The sequence below is a fragment of the Danio rerio genome, chromosome 3, assembly GCF_049306965.1.
Source record: "Danio rerio strain Tuebingen ecotype United States chromosome 3, GRCz12tu, whole genome shotgun sequence".
Lineage (NCBI taxonomy): Eukaryota > Metazoa > Chordata > Actinopteri > Cypriniformes > Danionidae > Danio > Danio rerio.
In genome coordinates, this window is record NC_133178.1 from 34,659,799 (window position 1) to 34,678,872 (window position 19,074).

General features: G+C 34.6%; 1 protein-coding gene across 2 annotated transcripts in view; it reads left to right on the forward strand.

Annotated features, from left to right (window-relative positions):
• Nucleotides 1-11,244: 11,244 nt before the first annotated feature.
• Nucleotides 11,245-19,074, forward strand: part of crlf3 (cytokine receptor-like factor 3) — a 35,269-nt gene continuing 27,439 nt past the window's right edge. Inside the window, exons 1-2 of one of the 2 annotated variants that reach the window (NM_001017817.2) lie at nucleotides 11,245-11,322; nucleotides 16,215-16,343. In NM_001017817.2, the coding sequence (NP_001017817.2) occupies nucleotides 16,227-16,343 (117 nt within the window). In that variant the 5' untranslated portion in view covers nucleotides 11,245-11,322; nucleotides 16,215-16,226. Of the gene's footprint in view, nucleotides 11,323-16,214; nucleotides 16,400-19,074 lie in introns of both variants that reach the window. The other variant, XM_073940653.1, reaches the window with a different exon arrangement.

A 19,074-nucleotide genomic window follows, 5' to 3' on the forward strand; every position in this document is an offset into this window, starting at 1 on the left:
GGGCTGACATTGCTGTGGTAAATGGCTCCGCTTCATCCAGAGGGCGGACCCGGAGTGTAGGAACACCCCCCTATTCCAGTGCTGACAGCCACATGCTACCAGACTACATTCATGCACTGCTGTAAGACATGATGTTCAAAACAAGCCTTGCCCTGTAGCTGGCACTGGAAACTGAATCTGCCAAAAAAAAAGTGGATTAGAGGAGGACAGATATATCTCACCTGTGCACTGCAGATGAAAACCAATTGCATTTATTTAAAATATATTTTTCTTTATGCTGATAGTTATAATTAGTAAATAATCATGCAGCCACAAATAGATGGAAGTACAGTGAAAAAAATATTTATTGGATTTACTAAATGTTTTAAGGTGGTTGCAAAAACTTTATATGGGCTGAATTTAAACAAACAGATTAAATTTATTAATGTTCAACTTTATTTGTTTGTTTACATTCAGCCCATATGAATAGTTTGTAACCGTAAAAAATAGCAAATCCATTTTTTTTCAGTGTACAGACATTGCAAAATAAACTTCACATGAAAAATTACTCAGCAATGTTGATGTCTTATTTACTTATTAGTTAATCATTGCATGCACAAACCTTTCTAAGTGAAGAAACTTGCTTGTGAAAAAGAAAATTGCTTGAAACATGGGTTTTGTTTTTAGTCAGGATGAACTGCAAATAAAGTATTAAAGGGATAGTTCACAGACACAATCTATCATCATCATTCGCTCACCCTTAACTTGCCACAAGCCTGTTTTTGATTCTTTCTTCTGTTCAACACAAAATAAGCTACTTTGAAAAAAAAATGTTGGAAACAAGTAGCCATTTTAAATGTTTCACTCAAACTTTGCAGCGATACGTTAAGCCATGCTTTTATACCTTACAAGCATTAAAATAAGGTTAAAGCAGAATAGATTTCTTGCTAAAATAAGGATTAAAGAATTCCAACAGAAGTGCCTAACCAAACACATTAAATAAACAATGACATTAATGATCATTGTTATTTCAATAGAAATGGGTAATTTTGAGTAGAAAATGAACTCCAAATGTCAAGCAAAATCGATGTGCACAATGAAAAATTAATTATGGGAACACCAGTGTCAGAAATTGAACAGGTTTTATTTTAAAAAAATAATAAATTATATTTGCATTCAAAGAATCACAAAATTATAAACAAAATCTGAGAGGTAATAAATGAATACAAGAAAAAAAGTTTAAAAATTTACTTATAAGTTTTAGTTGAATACCTTAAATTAAACACAAACGTATAGTTTAGCAGGTTGTTGCTAGATCAGATATGGTTGCAGCTGGAAGTTAACGAGAATTATTTATATTTTTTATTAAAATTCCCATTTATTGTATTTCATTAACATCTACCCCTACCCCAACGCATAACCAACCATCACAGTGATGTTAAAACAATAGTTGTACATGTTTTAATTAAATACCCAATAAATTGTATTTTATTGACGTCTACACCCACCCCAACCCCTCCAGTCACAATACTGTAACAATATTAATTATTGTTAATATACAGTTACAAAAATGATGCTGTATTGATGTGCATATCAGCAGCTGTATCCCATCTAAACTTTACCAGGTTAACATGGTTTTAATTAATTTAATTTTAACTATCACTGAACAATATTCTGTTAAAACTAAGTTCATGTTAATGAGGAGTCTACATCAGTCTTAATTTAAAAAAAAATGACTGAAATTTGATAGAATGCTATATTTTAAGAAGCTAAAGGTGAAAATGTTCACACTAAATCTTAGAAACTGGATTATTTACTTGAAAAATGTAATACGTTTTTTTTTTTTTAAATATATACAAATTTTATAAAAACACTTAACTTTCAAATGAAGCCTTTTTAAATTTTTGTAAATTTTCTATTTAATATTATTAATACATTTAGCATTGTATGTTCACAATGCATGAGCTAATTAAATGAACAACTGTGTTAATTAAATAATGAAATAAAATAAAATGCCTATAGTTGCTATAGCTAATATCAAATGCATAAACTAAGGCTGACTAATTGAGTAATATTTTAAAGTGTTTCCAAGCACTTGTAAATGGATAGATATTTTAAAGAATTCTGTCATTCTGCACTTACATTGGATGAAAAACACATACACATGCACACAAGGCATAAAATAACACTTTCAGTTTTGTTGTGCTTACCTCTCAGACCCAGCAAAGGCTGTCAGTTCTTCAGTTTGAAGGAGCCTGAAGATTACAGAGTAGGGTACAAAAAGAGTTTGGCTGCATGAAGCCTGCAAAACAAAACTGTTCCCTGAATGCCCAGCCAGAGTTTTTGTCTTTACTAGATGGGGAGCCTTAAGTCAAAGCACAATTACTTTCTTTCAGAGCAGGATCCAGTCATGACTGTCATGTTCTCTTCACAGACACTTAACACTTTACCACCTTTAAAATTCTATGCACGTTTTAAGTATTTTTGGAGATTACAAAAATTTGAAAACAACTGATCAGCATATGAGGAACAGTTTACCCAAATAGTTTTGTCATCATATACTATTGTTCCAATTATCTGTGGAACATAAAAACAGATTTTTGTTTTTTGTTCTGTCCATGATGACAAATATGGTTTAGCTTCTAATTGTCTGGAAATCCATCATCACTCATTGACAAATAGGTAAACAGAAGATACACAAATGTAAATGAAAATAAATAATACAAATTTATAAAAAAAAAAAAAGAAAAAAAAATATTTTTTTTAATTAGCTGATAGTACAACGAGACAGGGTTTGGAATGACATGAGAGTAAACAATTATACAATTTTAATTGTTAGCTTAGTCATTTTATTTTAAATTACTACTCCAAACTAAAATGCTTAGAAGTTCTGAAAATTTGATTAAAGCATATCATTAGTATAATATCCAATCCTATACTACTTAGGGCCCCAGGAAATTTGGCGACTTCCAATAAATATCTAAAAGTATAAATTAGACTTATAAACGATATGAGTTAAATACCTCATTACTTCAACTTAAATGGATTAAGTTCACAGTACTCATATAGAATAGTTTTTTAACTTAAATATTTTGAAGCAATTGGTTTACTCAAACGGTTTCAGTTGCCTTCACTTATTGGGTTTTACAGTACTCTGTTGGTTTTAGTTGTTTTAATTTATTGGGTTTTACTGTGCTCAAATTAAGTTATTTACTCAAATGGAGTACGTTCACAGAACTCATTAGGATTAGTTTTTTTAACTTAAATGGTTTGTTGCAATCAGTTACCCCAAAGAGTTTGAGTTACCTTGACTTTTTGGTTTTTACAATGTATATAATATTGTTTTCTATCATATTTTGTATGGTGAGAGTCAAACTATTAAAAATTTAATATAATTAAATATTATTTGGTATAAATTAAAATATCATTGTTATGACAATTTAATGTTATGTAATATTAATAATATCTTAAAATAAATTATTATTATTATTTCAGCATAAATTTGTCTACCACCCATCATACCGCATTCCAGCAGTTAAATTTATAATAAAATTTTTTTTTTTTGTAAATTAATTTTAAGAAAACCTCAGAAATCAATCATTTAAAAAGTAGAGCATAAAAAAAGATGTTTTATGTAATATAAAAAACCATCTAAATAAATAAAAGTAGAAAGGGTGCATTTTAGGACTGTTGGGCCCCAAAATGTTCCCAAAAAAAATGTTTTTTTTTTTTTTTGTAAAAAACTTTACGACGTCGGTGTTAGGGATAGCCTAGATTATATTGTTTTGTTTTGTTTTAGCAGAGAAATAAAAAATCATTAGAACATGACTGTGAGATTATGTGTTGTTTTGTAGAGAAAATAACATTTATAATTAATCACATTAATTACAATGTAATTAATACATTGTATTAATGTGATTAATACAATGTATTAATCACATTAATAATTACATTAATTACATTAATCACATTAATTACAAATTATTTTGTAAATAAAAATTAGGTAAAAGTAGAAAAGGTGCATTTAAGCACTGTTGGGCCCCATAGCTGACCTCCAAAAGTCACTAAATCCGCCCCTGCTGGTGTCTTTTTTCCCAACATTAAGTTTCACCTCAAACATAAGACACTCCAGACAATTGGACCTACTCCATCCAGACATCTCAGTACTGGCTGACTGTGATTCAGCGCCATCCAGTGTTACAACACAGAAAACCCAGCTCTATGATGCCATAATCACGCATCTCGCAGACCTCCAGTGTTCACTGCGCGCATTACAATTCAGCTGTCAAATATTTGCCCAGAACTCAGTGAATACAGCGGGAGGTGAATTCATCTCCTCTGAAACCAAAACTATCATATTTCACTTCATCTCACTTGTTCTAAACCCGTTTGTTTTTTTTTTTATCTTCTTTTAAACACAAAAGAAGATATTTTGTAAAAAAATAAAAAATAAATAAATAAATTTAACCTGTAACCCAGATTCACAAGGAATACATTTGAATGTGAAGGCTGAAATTGAATAAAGTCAGTCAAACTTTGACTTTTAATTGCTTTAATTCTCTGGAGAATGATCAGTTTACACACAGACAGCCTCTGTGAGTGAAAGGATCCCAGATGGGCTCACACAACACAATCTCACTTTCAGATAAGAATTCTCTAAAGCTCCTTAACCAGTAGATTACACATGGCTGTAATAACACAGGGATTATAATGCATTTGATCTTTACTTTAGCAAAACCTCAATCAATCAATCAATCAATCAATAATACCAATATATAATTGTCAACCATCAGTCAATGATGATCAATGGTAAAAATTCCCATCACATGTTCAACAGAAAAAAAAAAGAAAAAACTGAAACAGGTTTGGAACAAGTGAAGGGAAAGTAAACGAATAAAGAATTTTATAGTACTATTTCCTTAGGAATAAACATGATTCTGTTGTTACAGCGCTTCAGAATTTATACAACTCCCTATAGGTAAAAAAAGGAGTGATGACTCAAGCTGTTCCCCTTTTATAAGACCAACAGATGAAGACAGCCTCTGTATATAGGACAAAATATCTTAAACCACTGAAAATGGAGCCGGCGAGGAGAAGACTGCTGCTGATGGACTGAGGAGAGCTTATTTATGCTGAAGACTGAATGATGGACAGGACAGCATATACTGTACATGTACTAAAACTGAATTGCTGTAGTCTCACATTGTTACACACCCAGAATTTAATGATGACAAAATAACACTGTAGACTATTTTCATGGTCTACAAAAAGCAGCTACTAAAACCCTTCAATGTGAATGCCCACACATACAGTAAACACACACCCTAATGGCAGATTAAACTGCAAACACTCTTTAACATTAAACGGCCACTGAAAACACCACAAATGATTCTTAAAAATATTCACATACACTGTAAAACATATCTGTAAATTAGCAGTTGTGACTGTATTTTCTAAAACAAATTGTAGTCCCATTTTGTATTTTTTTGTTAATTTACACTTTCATGCAGACTTTCATTTGACATTTTTATACTCTCTGGGTTATGTTTTAGGACAAATGCCTAGCAATAAGCTGGATTTTTTTCTATTATTATAGTTTCTCTCTGAGTGGGTCCAAACTATATATAATTATGAGGCCACTAAATATTCTGATAGTTCCAAGCATGTTTCCAAGTAAAGTAACCCTTAATTATAACAGTACTATTTTTTAGGTAATGTGTAATTGATAACTGCAGTATCTGTAGAGCCACGGCTATGCCTTCTGGGTGACAAACTAATAATACTTAATATAGGTAAAAATTATTTTATTCTTCTCAAGATTAGATGCATTACAGCAGCTAGGATGATCCTGCTTAATTGAAAGTGTCCCAGAATACCAGAAATGAAAGAGTGGATTTATGGAATGATTGAAATTGCATCATACGAGTGTATGCTGGGGAGATTAAATAATAAGGGAGAAGTACATAAAAAATGGGATAATCTCTCCAGCAACATTTAAAATTAGGATAAATGAGTATGTATTTCAAAGGTACCACAACCTTAATTTCCATGTATGTTTACATGTTGTTTTTCTTAGTTGTATTTTTTTGGTGTGACGGGTGGCTGAATATGTAACATGTATCATCAGTATGTGTAGAGGGACGTGTGTTCTTTGCTCTTGGCTGTTGAAGAATAAAAAGAAATTGAATTGTAAAAAAAAAAGAAAAAAAAAAGATTGGGTGGAAATATACACAAAAGGCTAATTCTTTAAGAGCATTTGGACAAATGAGATGAGTTAACTCTTGATAGCATGGCCAATGGTTGTCTAACTACACAGAATAAGTCAGGTGAGAGCGAGATGCGGGTGGCATAATGGTATGGTCTGCAAATATTAATGATGGACTTTTTCTAGGTTGCAGATGGACTGAAAATTTACGTCCTAACTACCAGTTTCTAGAAAACAAATAGCAAACAGTGCATATATATATATATATATATATATATATATATATATATATATATATATATATATATATATATATATATATATGTGTGTGTGTGTGTGTGTGTGTGTGTGTGTGTGTGTGTGTGTGTGTGTGTGTGTGTGTATATATATATATATATATATATATATATATATATATATTCATATATAGATGCAGCCAGATACGTCACTGTTTGACTTGCAAAAAAGGCTCAAAAGATAACAGAAAAAATTACATTTATTAAATTTAAAACAGAGATGCCTAAACTAGGCCCTGTGGACCAAAGTTAGCACATGGTAACCTTTGATTTGGCCCACTACACAATCTGTGAAGAGAGGAAGAATAATTGGAATTGCTTAGGTATTGTCATTATATATTTAATGTAACCTTTTAATTGTTTTTTTTATTGTTAAGCTTCAAAAAAGCGAACTAAAATTAAATATTTGATTTAAAATGCTGTAGTTTAGTTAAAAATGCACATACTGTCAAACAACGGATAGAGGACAATGCAAAGACTTTAGTGAGCAAATCAAGGCAAAGGCAGATTCTGCTTGCCTAGTGTATTCAACATTGAATTTCACTGTGTTATAAATGTGATTGTTAATGTTTTTATTGTAGTAAGTTATAATTATACTGCATTAGTTAACATGATTCAAAGCAATGTTTTCTACTTATTTTTTAAATATAACAAAATAAATTAGGAACTTAACCATGGCAACTTTACTGTAAAATAGTTTGGTATATTTACCTTCGGTGCCAAAAAAAAGGTTGGCCACCCCTGATTTAAAAGAAGCATTTATCTAAAGCCACAAATGAGAAGCAATCCATCATAAAGAAGAAAATAATCACAAGAAAGCTGCACAGTGGCATAGTGAGTAGCACATTCACCTCACAACTGGGTCAGTTAGCATTTCTGTGTGAAGTTTACATGTTCTCCCCTCGTTTGTGTAGGTTTCCTCCGGGTGCTCCGGTTTCCCCCACAAGTCCAAAGACATGTGGTATAGGCCAAATTGTCCGTAGTGTATGTGTGTGAATGATTGTGTATGGATGTTTCCCAGTGATGGGTTGCAGCTGGAAGGGCATCTGCTGCGTAAAACATATGCTGGATAAGTTGGCGGTTCATTCCGCTGTGGCGACCCAAGATTAATAAAAGGGAATAAGCCGAAAAGAAGATGATTGAATGATTGAACCACAAGAAGTGGTAATGATACAAAGTTTTCAGATATTGCTAAAAAAAATACAAGCTAGAATAGGGAGATATTAAAATCAGTTTGCATTTCAGTACAGAAAAGGAGATTTCAGCTGTCTCTTGATTATTGTCAGAGGTCTGGCAGCAAGAAACAGTAAATAAAAAGGTTCTGAAGAATTATGTTGTGCCTCTCTCCAGTATCATGAGACGATGCTCATAAACAAAATTATTAATGGATGATCTATCATAGTCAACATGGAAATGTACCACATCTTGCAATATGTGAACACCCTCCCCCACCTTTTTGAGAATCCAGTTTGGCCTTCCACACCACCTCCTTCTGTCTAAATGAAACCACCTCTGTCAGTGGATTGCCAACTTCATGACAGACAGTCAGCAGCTCTAGGGGACTGGAGAAATTCACATCCATCTCCCACATAATCAGCACTGGCGTACTAAGAGGACTTGTGCTCTTCACCACTGCTTTTCTCCCTCTTCATAGCAAAAAGGCCCTCTGTCAATCTCCTGAAGTTTGCAGATGACACCACAGTCATCGTCCTCATCTAGAATGATGATGAAACTGCATACAGTAAGAAAGCAGAGCAAAAGCTTGTCTATTGCGGTCATAACAACCTGGAGCTGAATAGGCTCTCTCAGGATCTGAAGCTGGAGTTCCACTTTGACCTATGAAAAAGGCACCTGTGTTTGACTGTAAATAAGTCACTGAAAAAATACTTCCTTCACCGGATAGAGTAGTATAACAAGAGCTGCTGACACAATTCTAATTGAATATTAAGTCTACACTTCAATAACTGTCTGATTAATAAATCTCACAAACCAGACATCAGAAGATTACAATGGACAGTACAGACAACTGAGGATTGTTTTTGCTCCCCTTCTCACTCTTCGGGACCAAAAGGTCAAATAAAATCATCAAAAACTCCACCCACCCTGGCCAAAAATGTATGAACTGCTGCCATCTGGCTGGCGACTCAGAACACTGGGCTACAGAACATCTAGGTGCAGGAACAGTCTCTTCTCCAAAGTATTGTCTTTAATGAACTGTGAACCAACTCCAAATCTTCTCTTTGTGAAACACTCCACAGTGCAGTACAGCACTCACTTCAATTTTTTTTTCCTTTTAATACACACAATACTGCAAACTGTTTACAGAGAATCTCCAAATAGATTTTAAATATTTACATTCCTCTATTTCTATTCATTCCTCACAACAAAAGGTCACTGGTTGGAGTTGAACCAGGAGGCCATTTCTGTGTGGAGTTTGGATGCTCACTCAGTGTTCATGTGGGTTTCCTCTGGGTGCTTGAGCTTTGAAAGGGGTCTGGATGTAGACTGGTGCAGTTGCAAGGTAAGCAATGCTTTTTAAGACAGAGAGAGAGACAGAGAGAGAGAGAGAGAGAGAGAGAGAGAGAGAGAGAGCGAGAGAGAGAGCGAGAGAGAGAAATTTGAGTTTATTGCCATATCAGCCAAATGAAAAAATATTTCATTTAAAGTCTCTCCAGATAAAAATATTGTTTGAAATCATTAAAAATAAGGCATTCTACAACTTTAACAGTTTGGTCACTGTTGCAATATTGACATTAAGGGGGTTCTTTTCCTTTGGGTAAATGTGAGTCTTGTGTGTCTTATCTTCTTTAAACATCATCTCCTCTTGTCTTGAGTAAAAAAAAAAAATGATTTTGTACCTATTTCAGGCTGGATTTTAGAAAGTTTGTTTTTTGAGCACTGATTCCAGTCTGCTCGCCATTTGTTAAAAATGTAGCTTTACAATAAAAAGTCATGCGGTATAGGTTAATTGGATAAGCTAATTTGTCTGTAGTGTGGAATGTGAGTGTGTGGTTGAAGCAGGAAGGGCATCCTCTGTGAACTTTTTTGCAGTTATTTGTCTCATTTTCTATTTAATTATATACTGCATTTTAGTAGCATTTCAAGCACTATATTTAGGTGGATGAGCTTGTCGGTGGTCATCATAACCATATACTTTTTAATGTACTGAAATATTTCCTAAAGATTAAGAAATATGAATAAATACTCATTCATTAATTCATTTTATTGTCAGCTTAGTCCCTTTATTAATCCGGGGTCGCCACAGCGGAATGAACCGCCAACTTATCCAGCAAGTTTTTAGGCAGCGGATGCTCTTCCAGCCGTAACCCATCTCTGGGAAACATCCACACACAATTTAGCCTACCCAATTCACCTGTACCACATGTTTTTGGACTGTGGAGGAAACCGGAGCACCCTGAGGAAATGCGAAGGCAGGGAGAACAAGCAAACTCCACACAGAAATGCCAACTGAGCCGAGGTTCGAACGAGCAACCCAGCGACCTTCTTGCAGTGAGGCGACAGCACTACCTACTGCGCCACTGCCGTGCCATGAATAAATACTTATATTTAAAATACAAATTTACCACAACATATATCATTAGAAAAAAAAAGAAATCTGATAAAGTTTTAAAGTATAAACTGTAGTCTATTGTCATTTATTAAGCAAATAACAAGCTGTCAAGCACGTTAAATTTTCCTCAGTCAAAACTTGGCTATTTTATTATATAAAAAATTAAAACATAATAATAATAATAAAAGAGCTTCGTGATTTTTCTAGCCTCTTGTAAAAACAAGTAAATTTGATTGAAAATTTATAGAGAACAACAATATCCCAAGATTTATAAAAAAGTTTAATATGAAATGAAAAATATTTTCACTATTTAAAAACAAAACAGTAGTGAAAGATTATTTCACTTAGGCTACATCCAATTGTGTTTTCTTGCTTGGTCTTAAAGCCTTTTTTGATGGGTTATTTTACAATTTATGATGGTGTAGCAGTCAAAATAGGACAAATAAGCTCATGTATGGGACAAATTCTTGACCTTTGTCATTGAGGGGTGGGTCTTTCGAACCCTCCAAACCCCCCTGGCTACAGGCTAGCTTATTTACTATTTACACTATATATTTCTACATGAATTATGTATACACCCCATTAAGTATGAGTACATTAGGCTACTAACTGATGGTACTATAATTATAAATATAAATATTACTTTAAAAAGCTATAGTTAAGATAAACCTTATTTATTACAAATTAACCATTATTTTGCCCACTAGATATATGGTTTCGTAGTAAAACTGGTTAAATAAATGGTAATCAATCTGCCAAGAAGCATGTTACTACATATTACTATTAAAAAACGTGGTTTATTTTCGTACGAGTAAAAACGCAAAATAAAACACATTAGCCAAATAAACAAACCTGCTTTCATACTTTCTGCTTTCACAGAAGTTTTGTATTCCGCATTTTGATAAAGTTGCCTGTAAATAACTCTGTTGAAAGTGTTGGACTTTGGTACTTCTCCATAATCAATAAATACGCACAAGACAATCAGTTTTACTTTGTGATAAACACAATCTGACGCCAGGGAGCTCTGCATTGACGCCTTCGTGTGCTTTGGGTTTTTAACAAAAGATGAGGCGGGGACAGAAGAAGTTAAATCATCTGATTGGCTAAAACTGACAGTAGACATGAGGAAAACACAGCGATGCGGCCTCTGATTGGATGAGGGGTTTGTATCAAAGTGAAAATATGTGCCTCAAGCCCTTTACTGTTGCCAGGGCGTCAATGGCGGAACTCCGCGGCAGAAGTTAATATGACACAAGACAGGATCGCTTAAGGTACTGTTAAAAAATAACCGCCTATGTTTTTGCTACACTTCATCATTCATTGCTTAAATATTCGGTCTCCAAATAATCATGTGTATGGGTGGAGTTTTAAGAGCTTACATTAAAACTCTGAAGAGTAAAAGTGATGATGAGTGTTGGTGTGGCAATACTCGCTGAAGAGCCTCGTGAACTGCCACTGCTGCTGCTGCTTTATGAGTTTCAAAATAACTACTTATATTTTCATTTTGTGAGCTGTTTTTCAAAACTTATTTTTATATTTGATCTTATACATCTTTACCATCTCTACTACCTTTAATCTCCTTACGTTTGCCTTTTATTTTCATTTGTTTTGGACTTGTTTACACCTCTTGAGTGTTCACGATGCATCAGTTTGGTCCATAGAGAATTGCTGCACGTTTACATAACTGTCCTCTAATACTCTAATGTTTTTATGTAAGAGCATAACTGTAAAGCTGATGGATAAGCAATAGTTCTGGGAGTTTATAAATAATTGTTTCTTTGTTTAAATGCGTTTCAAAGGGGGCCCTTTAAACAGTGGCCCTTATCAGTGAACTGTCACAGATTGTGAAGTAGGACACATGATCAGAGACATCTCAATCTGGAATTCACAACATTGTCTTTTGGCAGCAGTTTTTTTTTTTTTTTTTTTTTTTTGCTATTGAATCTAGGTCATCCACGTCCCTCTGAAAGTTAGCCAGTCCTTTGCCGTTCTCCCTGATGGATTCACTTGTGGGAAACCATTCTGGAGGAGCAATATGTAATCGCTCGTCTTAATGCGCTTTGCCTCGATTGCTAACCTCAGTCTGGATGAGAGCCCTGCTGCTAAATCAGAGGATTAGACTATGATTTTGAAGACACCACTCCCTTTCCCTTGATCATCAAATGGTGAAATCTCCAAAATAAACCGCAGCTGCAGCTCACAACATTTTTTATGCATCTATCATGAGTGTTGAAACTCACAGGCTTGTTGGTGCAGGTCATAGATTTGTTTTTAGGTATGTCTTTCACACATGTATAAATGAAAGGGTGTGCATTCTCTGCTCGGTGCATTGAGGTCATCATCTTTGTGTTAAATGAGGTTAAACTGAATGGCTTGCAGGACAGAGCTGCCGATCCACCTGTACTGTTTTTGTGTTGGCATATAAGCATAAACAAATAGACAACTGTCCTTTCCTGCACAGTGACACTAGTGTTACACATACTCTATTGTACGGAAGTTAAAGGGATAGTTCACACCATAATGAAATTTAACTCACTCTTTATTTGTTACAAACCTGTTTGACTTTCTTTCTTCTGTTGAGCACAAAAGAACATATTGTGATGAAAGCTGAAAGGCTGTACAATCACTTTTATAGTAGAAGAAAGAAATGTTATGGAAGTCAATGTTTCCAGCTTTCTTCAAAATATGTACTTTTGTGTTTAACAGAAGAAAAAAAAAGTCAAATGGCTTTGTATCATGTGAAGAGTGAATAAATGCTGATGACTTTGAACTTTCAGTTTTGCGTGAACTACCCCTTTAAGGTGTAGCTTTAGTTCGCAGGTAGCGCGTAAGTTTCTTCTGAATTCAAACCAAAGAAAATACAGTTGCTTTCACTTCATCTTTTGCGGAAGTGGATTCAGCGTAGCATGCTAGTCTTAGAACAGAACAGTTGTACAGTAAGAGTATTATTGGCATATTTGCATCTATTTCTTTATCTTATTTTCTTAAACCAGTAACTCTACAGGTTTTGCTACAAGTTATGACCCAACAAAGCTAACATTGTTATTAATATTAATGGGTCGGAGGAAATTGTTTTTAAAGCATAAAGTCAGATAATTAAATTATTAATTAATTATTATTATTATTAAAGTGTTTTAAATTCACCCATATTCAGACATTAATAACTACTTTAATGCTGACACAAAAATAGGTGTTGTCTTTGATGTAATTTCTATTTGAATCATTTATTCATTGCCCTTCAGATCTTAGTCCCTTTATTCATCAGGGGTTGCCATAGTGAAATGAACCCCCAACTAATCCAGCATATGTTTTACACAGCGATTGCCCATCCAGCTGCAACCCAGTACTGGGAAACATCCATACACACTCATTCACATACTGTGGCCAATTTAGTTTAGTCAGTTAAGCTATAGCGCATGTCTTTGAGGTAAAGTTGGTTTTATATTCGCACATTCACAATAGTGATAACTATTGACATGCTCCTTACACTCAAAAAAGGGTGTTTGCAGTTTGTTCAAACTACTTATTTAAAATGAGCTGAAACAACACAGTTTTTATGTTGTTTTTTTTGGGACAACTTACTTGTTTTATGTTCAATCAACTTAAATTTGTACAAACTAATAAGTTAACTTAACTCAATTGTGTGGAACCTAGCATTTTTTACAGTGTATATTGTTTACCATGGTACTTTGAATATTTACTCTAAAATCACATGCAAGTATAACTCCAAATCTACATTAGCACTATTTATTTGACTGTGAGCAATGTTGTACTTTTATAGTCATTGCCTGCTAATTTGATTTCACTATTTAGCAATAGCAAAGAATACTTTTCTGAAATGATAATATTAAGGACAAATGCTGAATGTTTGAATATAAAACCAGTTTTACCTCAATATGTCTTTGGACTGTGAGAGAAACCCACACAAAGACGGCATAACATGCAAACTCCACATAGAAATGCCAAATGACCCAGCTGGGACTCAAACCAGTGACCCTTATGCTATGAGACGACAGTGCCAATCACTGAGTCACCGTGCTGCCCCTGTTATCTGAATTATAAACATTAAACATGAAATAATAATCAGTTATTAAAGCTCATTTATCAGCTTAAAAAAATATGTTATTGTTTTAACTCTTGCCCTCTGGGTAAAACACAACATAAAACATTGGCCACATATCTAGAAGAACAAAAAAATAATTTCATATAGTTTGACCTTTATCTTAAGAAGCCGGGATATTGTCATCAATAAAGCCAGTCATATCCTATTGCATAAACAAAACAGTTTTTAAACAAAGCTAATCAACTCAACATGTAACAGATTGCAAAAACAAATCCCATTTAGATACAGAGCAACAACCACAAAAATCCACACAAATACAAAACCAGTAGAAATATAAGCAAAAGCAGGAGTCTTATCTGTTAATGATGAAAGATGCCATTCAGCGTTCAGTCTCCAGAGCAGATGCAGGGTTACTGTCTCTGAAATACCCGATTTGTGCTCTAAATCTTAAAGTTCTTTCTCAGGGCAAAAATGATCCAAATCAAACAAACAGTTCCTCGATGGTAGTGAACGCCATCCATTCTTGGTGGTTGAAGAAATAGTGTGTATAGTGTAAATTACGGTGGAAATGAAAAAATAAACTTAACAGGTTTAAAATCACCATATTGTCCTTGTTGTGATTGCCATTAAAAGAAAAGTTCACCTATTCCAAATGGGAATTCTGTCATTTACTCAAGCTCCACTTGTAAGGTATTTTGAAGAATAACCAATTCCTTAATGTTAATTTCCCCCCTTGCTTTGGAAGTCAGTGACTATGTTTATACGGGCATCAGTTATTGAGTTATTTGCCTTAATCTGAATAAGACAATAATATGATTGAGGCATTTACATGAGTTGCTTTTTGAATGTTCCTTTCATGATCATTCAGTGATTTTTGATGTTTTACATGGAATTCCGGGAGATTCATTTTTAATTTGTTGACTGCAGTTTGGCACTTTCACTTTCATTCAGGAACATTTCGTGCATGCACATAGTGACAATCGAGACAGTGGATGCGAGTATGAAATGCTAGAAGTGTTGTTTTAATAGAATGCGACTAAAATCGGCATACTCCACATCTCTTAATTCGAATTCTGTTTATTTTGTTCATGACTAAAGTCAAATTAAGATAATCAACAAATCGCGGTTTTCATAGTGGACTCTTAATCAGAGTATTGTCTTAATCATATTAAAATTGGTCTATTGGTGTCCATGTAAACATACTTGGTGACCAACATTTTTCAGAATTTCTTCTTCCGTGTCAAAAAGAATTTATTGGGAACGTTTTCTCCTCCCTTTCAAAATTTGCATGTATATACTTAGTTAGTTAGTTAGTTAGTTCGTTAGTTAGTTAGTGTTTTTTAGTAAGTGTGCATTTGGCACTAGTTTTGTACTTTCATCTCTGAATAATTTTTGGGTTGAGAAGTGTACGTTTTTTTTTTACTTAATCCTAAAGTACAGCACGAACAGAAAGAGCAATGTGCTGAGTGTCACACAGATTAATGTCGTCCTATATCAAAAACTGTGGCTCACACTGTTGTGCTGCTGTTTGAGTCATTGCCTCTATTTAGCAGCATGAGTTTACAGCACACACTTCTCATGAGGTGTTTTTTGGATGCATGTAGCCTTCAGGCCAGTGATTCATTTTCATGACTCTTGTGATTTTTGCACTGATATAACATTTGACATGGATGTGGTTTGTCAAGGTTATAGTGTCTCAGGTTTTTAGTCATAACTAGACTCCACTGGATCATCCGTTTGCGCAGAACTTTAACAGATAAGGCTGCGAACGTTATTATGATTCAAAACACGCTTCCCTTGCCTCCACATGAAGTGGAAACGATGGCCTGATTTTTCATAATGTTGCTGTTAAATTTTTATGAGTGCTGACCATGAGAAACAGGCCCATTTTTGGGGGAAGGGGGCTTATGTGGAATTTTATACTCCTGTTTTTTATTATTTTAGCTTTGTTACTGTGACATTTTCCGAAATGGGTGTGTCTTGGCTTTTTTTTTTGTCTAAGGTTTTCCATAGTGAAACATCCAGTCAAACAAAAAAGTTATCGCTATCAGTGGAAATGTTTTCTTGCACTTTACCTTGGTATTTGTGGTGCTTTTGCAGAGGTCAACAAGGATGTCAATAGAGGCAGAGGCGTTGCTGCAGGAGGCAAAGGAGAGCATTGAGGCGGCCCAAAACTACAGAAGTGAACTACAGCAGAGACTGCATGGACTCAGTCAGGCACGCAAACAGGTACGAGTCTCTGCACTGCCACTGAAAGAATAAATCAGTGTCAGCAAAAGCAGTTGGTGTTCAAATCGTGGGAGTGTTTTGGTGAAATTTGTTGATTGCATTTGTGTAAGAGTTGAAAATGGAGACGTGAAGTCGGTCTGCTCATGTAATGTTTGCATACTTTTGTCACAGATGATGTTGATTAGATGCAGTACTTGTCAAATACGCAGAGTTTCAGATATTCTCATGTAGCTACAATAACACTTTATTCAGTACTCTATATGCCTTTAAGGGACTTGCATAGAAGTCAGAAACCCTTGTTATTAGTGAAAGTGGTGGCTGTTAAGTGAACTGTACGCAACAACTTATTGCTCATGCTTGCACTCGTGCACATGTACTGTATAGAGTGCACTGAGTGATCATTGTACCCCATGGCTAGGCCCACACGGAATCTGCGCATGCAGATTTTTTAGCCCATCATTAATTCTGTTTATTTACTTCTGTAAATGTGTGTAAATTCATATTTATTCAGTTTTTAAATTAATTTCAGTGATAATATTGACTAATATGAAAATATTTATATGATTTATTTGCAATGTAGTTTGTAAGGTAATATTTTCTGTCTTTTAGTAGATATATTATTTAAGAGACTTGCTTTGTTTACCAAATAAGTGGATCTTATTGGATTTGCATTGTAAACATTCATTCATTCATTCATTTTCTTGTTGGCTTAGTCCCTTTATTAATCCATGCTCGCCACAGCGGAATGAACCGCCAACTTATCCAGCAAGTTTTTACACAGCGGATGCCCTTTCAGCCGCAACCCATCTCTGGGAAACATCCACACACACATACACCACGGACAATTTAGCATTTCCAATTCAACTGTACCACATGTCTTTGGACTATGGGAGAAACCGGAGCACCCGGAGGAAACCCACGCGAAGGCAGGGAGAACATGCAAACTCCACACAGAAATGCCAATTAAGCCGAGGCTTGAACCAGCGACCTTCTTGCTGTGAGGCGACAGCACTACCTACTGTGGCACTGCTTCGCCCTTGCATTGTAAACATTAAATACAAACTAAAAAGGTATTACTTTTTATTTAATGTATTAAGGTTTTAGTTATGATACTCCCAAAATCATTACGCATAAATCCGCAGATTTTTACCAAAATTATGCGCAGAAATAGCAAAAAATGTCAGCAGATTTCATCTGGCCCAACCCATGGCTCATACGTGCACATGCTAGTTGGCAGTAGGGTTTCCATGTTCCACTGTGTCGAGTTTGTTTGCCTGTGTTTTGGTATTTTGCCGCAAATGTCTGAGATGGCATTGTAGATGCATTCCAAATGGCACTTCGAAGTGCATACAAACATGGCCGCCAAATTGAAGTATTATTTCAATGTAAAGTGCTCAAAACTGGCAATTTCGAAGGGACCTTTGAAATAAAAGATTTTGAAGGATAAAACTTGTAATGATTTATTTTGCTCACTTTATATGTACTATGTCTTTTTAGTCAATAAAGAGTCAGATATCACATGAAGGTCTATTATTAAACCACTGTTCACGTACACTCAAGTTGTGTTCTCTCAAAATATACACCATAAATCATGTTTAACAAATCACATCATGAATCAAACATTCATACACATATCATATCATTTTTTAAATTTGGTAAATGTGAGTAAACAAAAACAAACCAGTTAAGCAACAAATGTTCCATTAATTTTTTTCTTCACACACACACACAAAAAATAGTAGGCTATGATCCTTTAAGCAGAGAAGATGTTTGGTGTCAGACACTGTGTTTAATTCAGAAGGGCTCATCCCTATGCTCTTATCCCTTTAGAGGGACCTCCGAAGGGATTAGGCCATAGGGATGAGCCCTTCTGAATTGAACTCGCACTCATTCAGGGAAAAAAAAAAGAAGTGGGAAGTGGTGAATGTTTAACAAATTTGTTCATAAAATAAACACCAAACAAAAGTATCCATCTTGAGTTCCTCTGTGGCACTTGACACTTGTTAAATACTACAGCCTACCAAGCCGGGACATGTAGTTACATGTTTTTTGAGAGGTGCCTGTCAGGGTACTGTGAAGGCTACTCATCTGTGTGGTGGTTGCACTGGACCTACCATGTGAAATGGACACAGAATTATGAATTTGACTTGAAGTCTGTATAATATCTCAATTTAACGTTTGTTTTGATAACGCACATCATTCTGTGCAAGTTAATCCACAGGAAAAAACAATGTCTGTTTTGGTAAACTTCAATCAAAATCTGACCATTTGTTTTCACGTTTAGTGTGGCAGTCCATTTCTGTTGATGTCAGTCAATTGTTAAATGCTGTTGATGTCAGTATTCTTAATCACTCTTACCCTCTTACCGTTAGTTTGGTACAAAGGAACGATGTGCAAACAGGAAAGCCCTGCCCGTACTCAATATTTTATTTCAGTTGAAAATACATCAGCATACTGAAATATAAGTCTCAGTAATTTTCATTTCACTCACACTTTAATAAGTGTTTTTCATGTACCAATCAAGGGTTTTCACATTTTTTGATTATAAATTTAAAGAAGTTGGGAATACATTTGCAGTGACATATTGATATCAAACATTCAGATCTCGTCCACACTACCGAGAGCAACGTTTTAATGAATATGTAAATATGTGCTGCACTTCTTTCTCTCAGTAATATTGTAAACACACAAATAAAAGGAAAACTGTAAGAAAACAGCAGCAAATCAATCT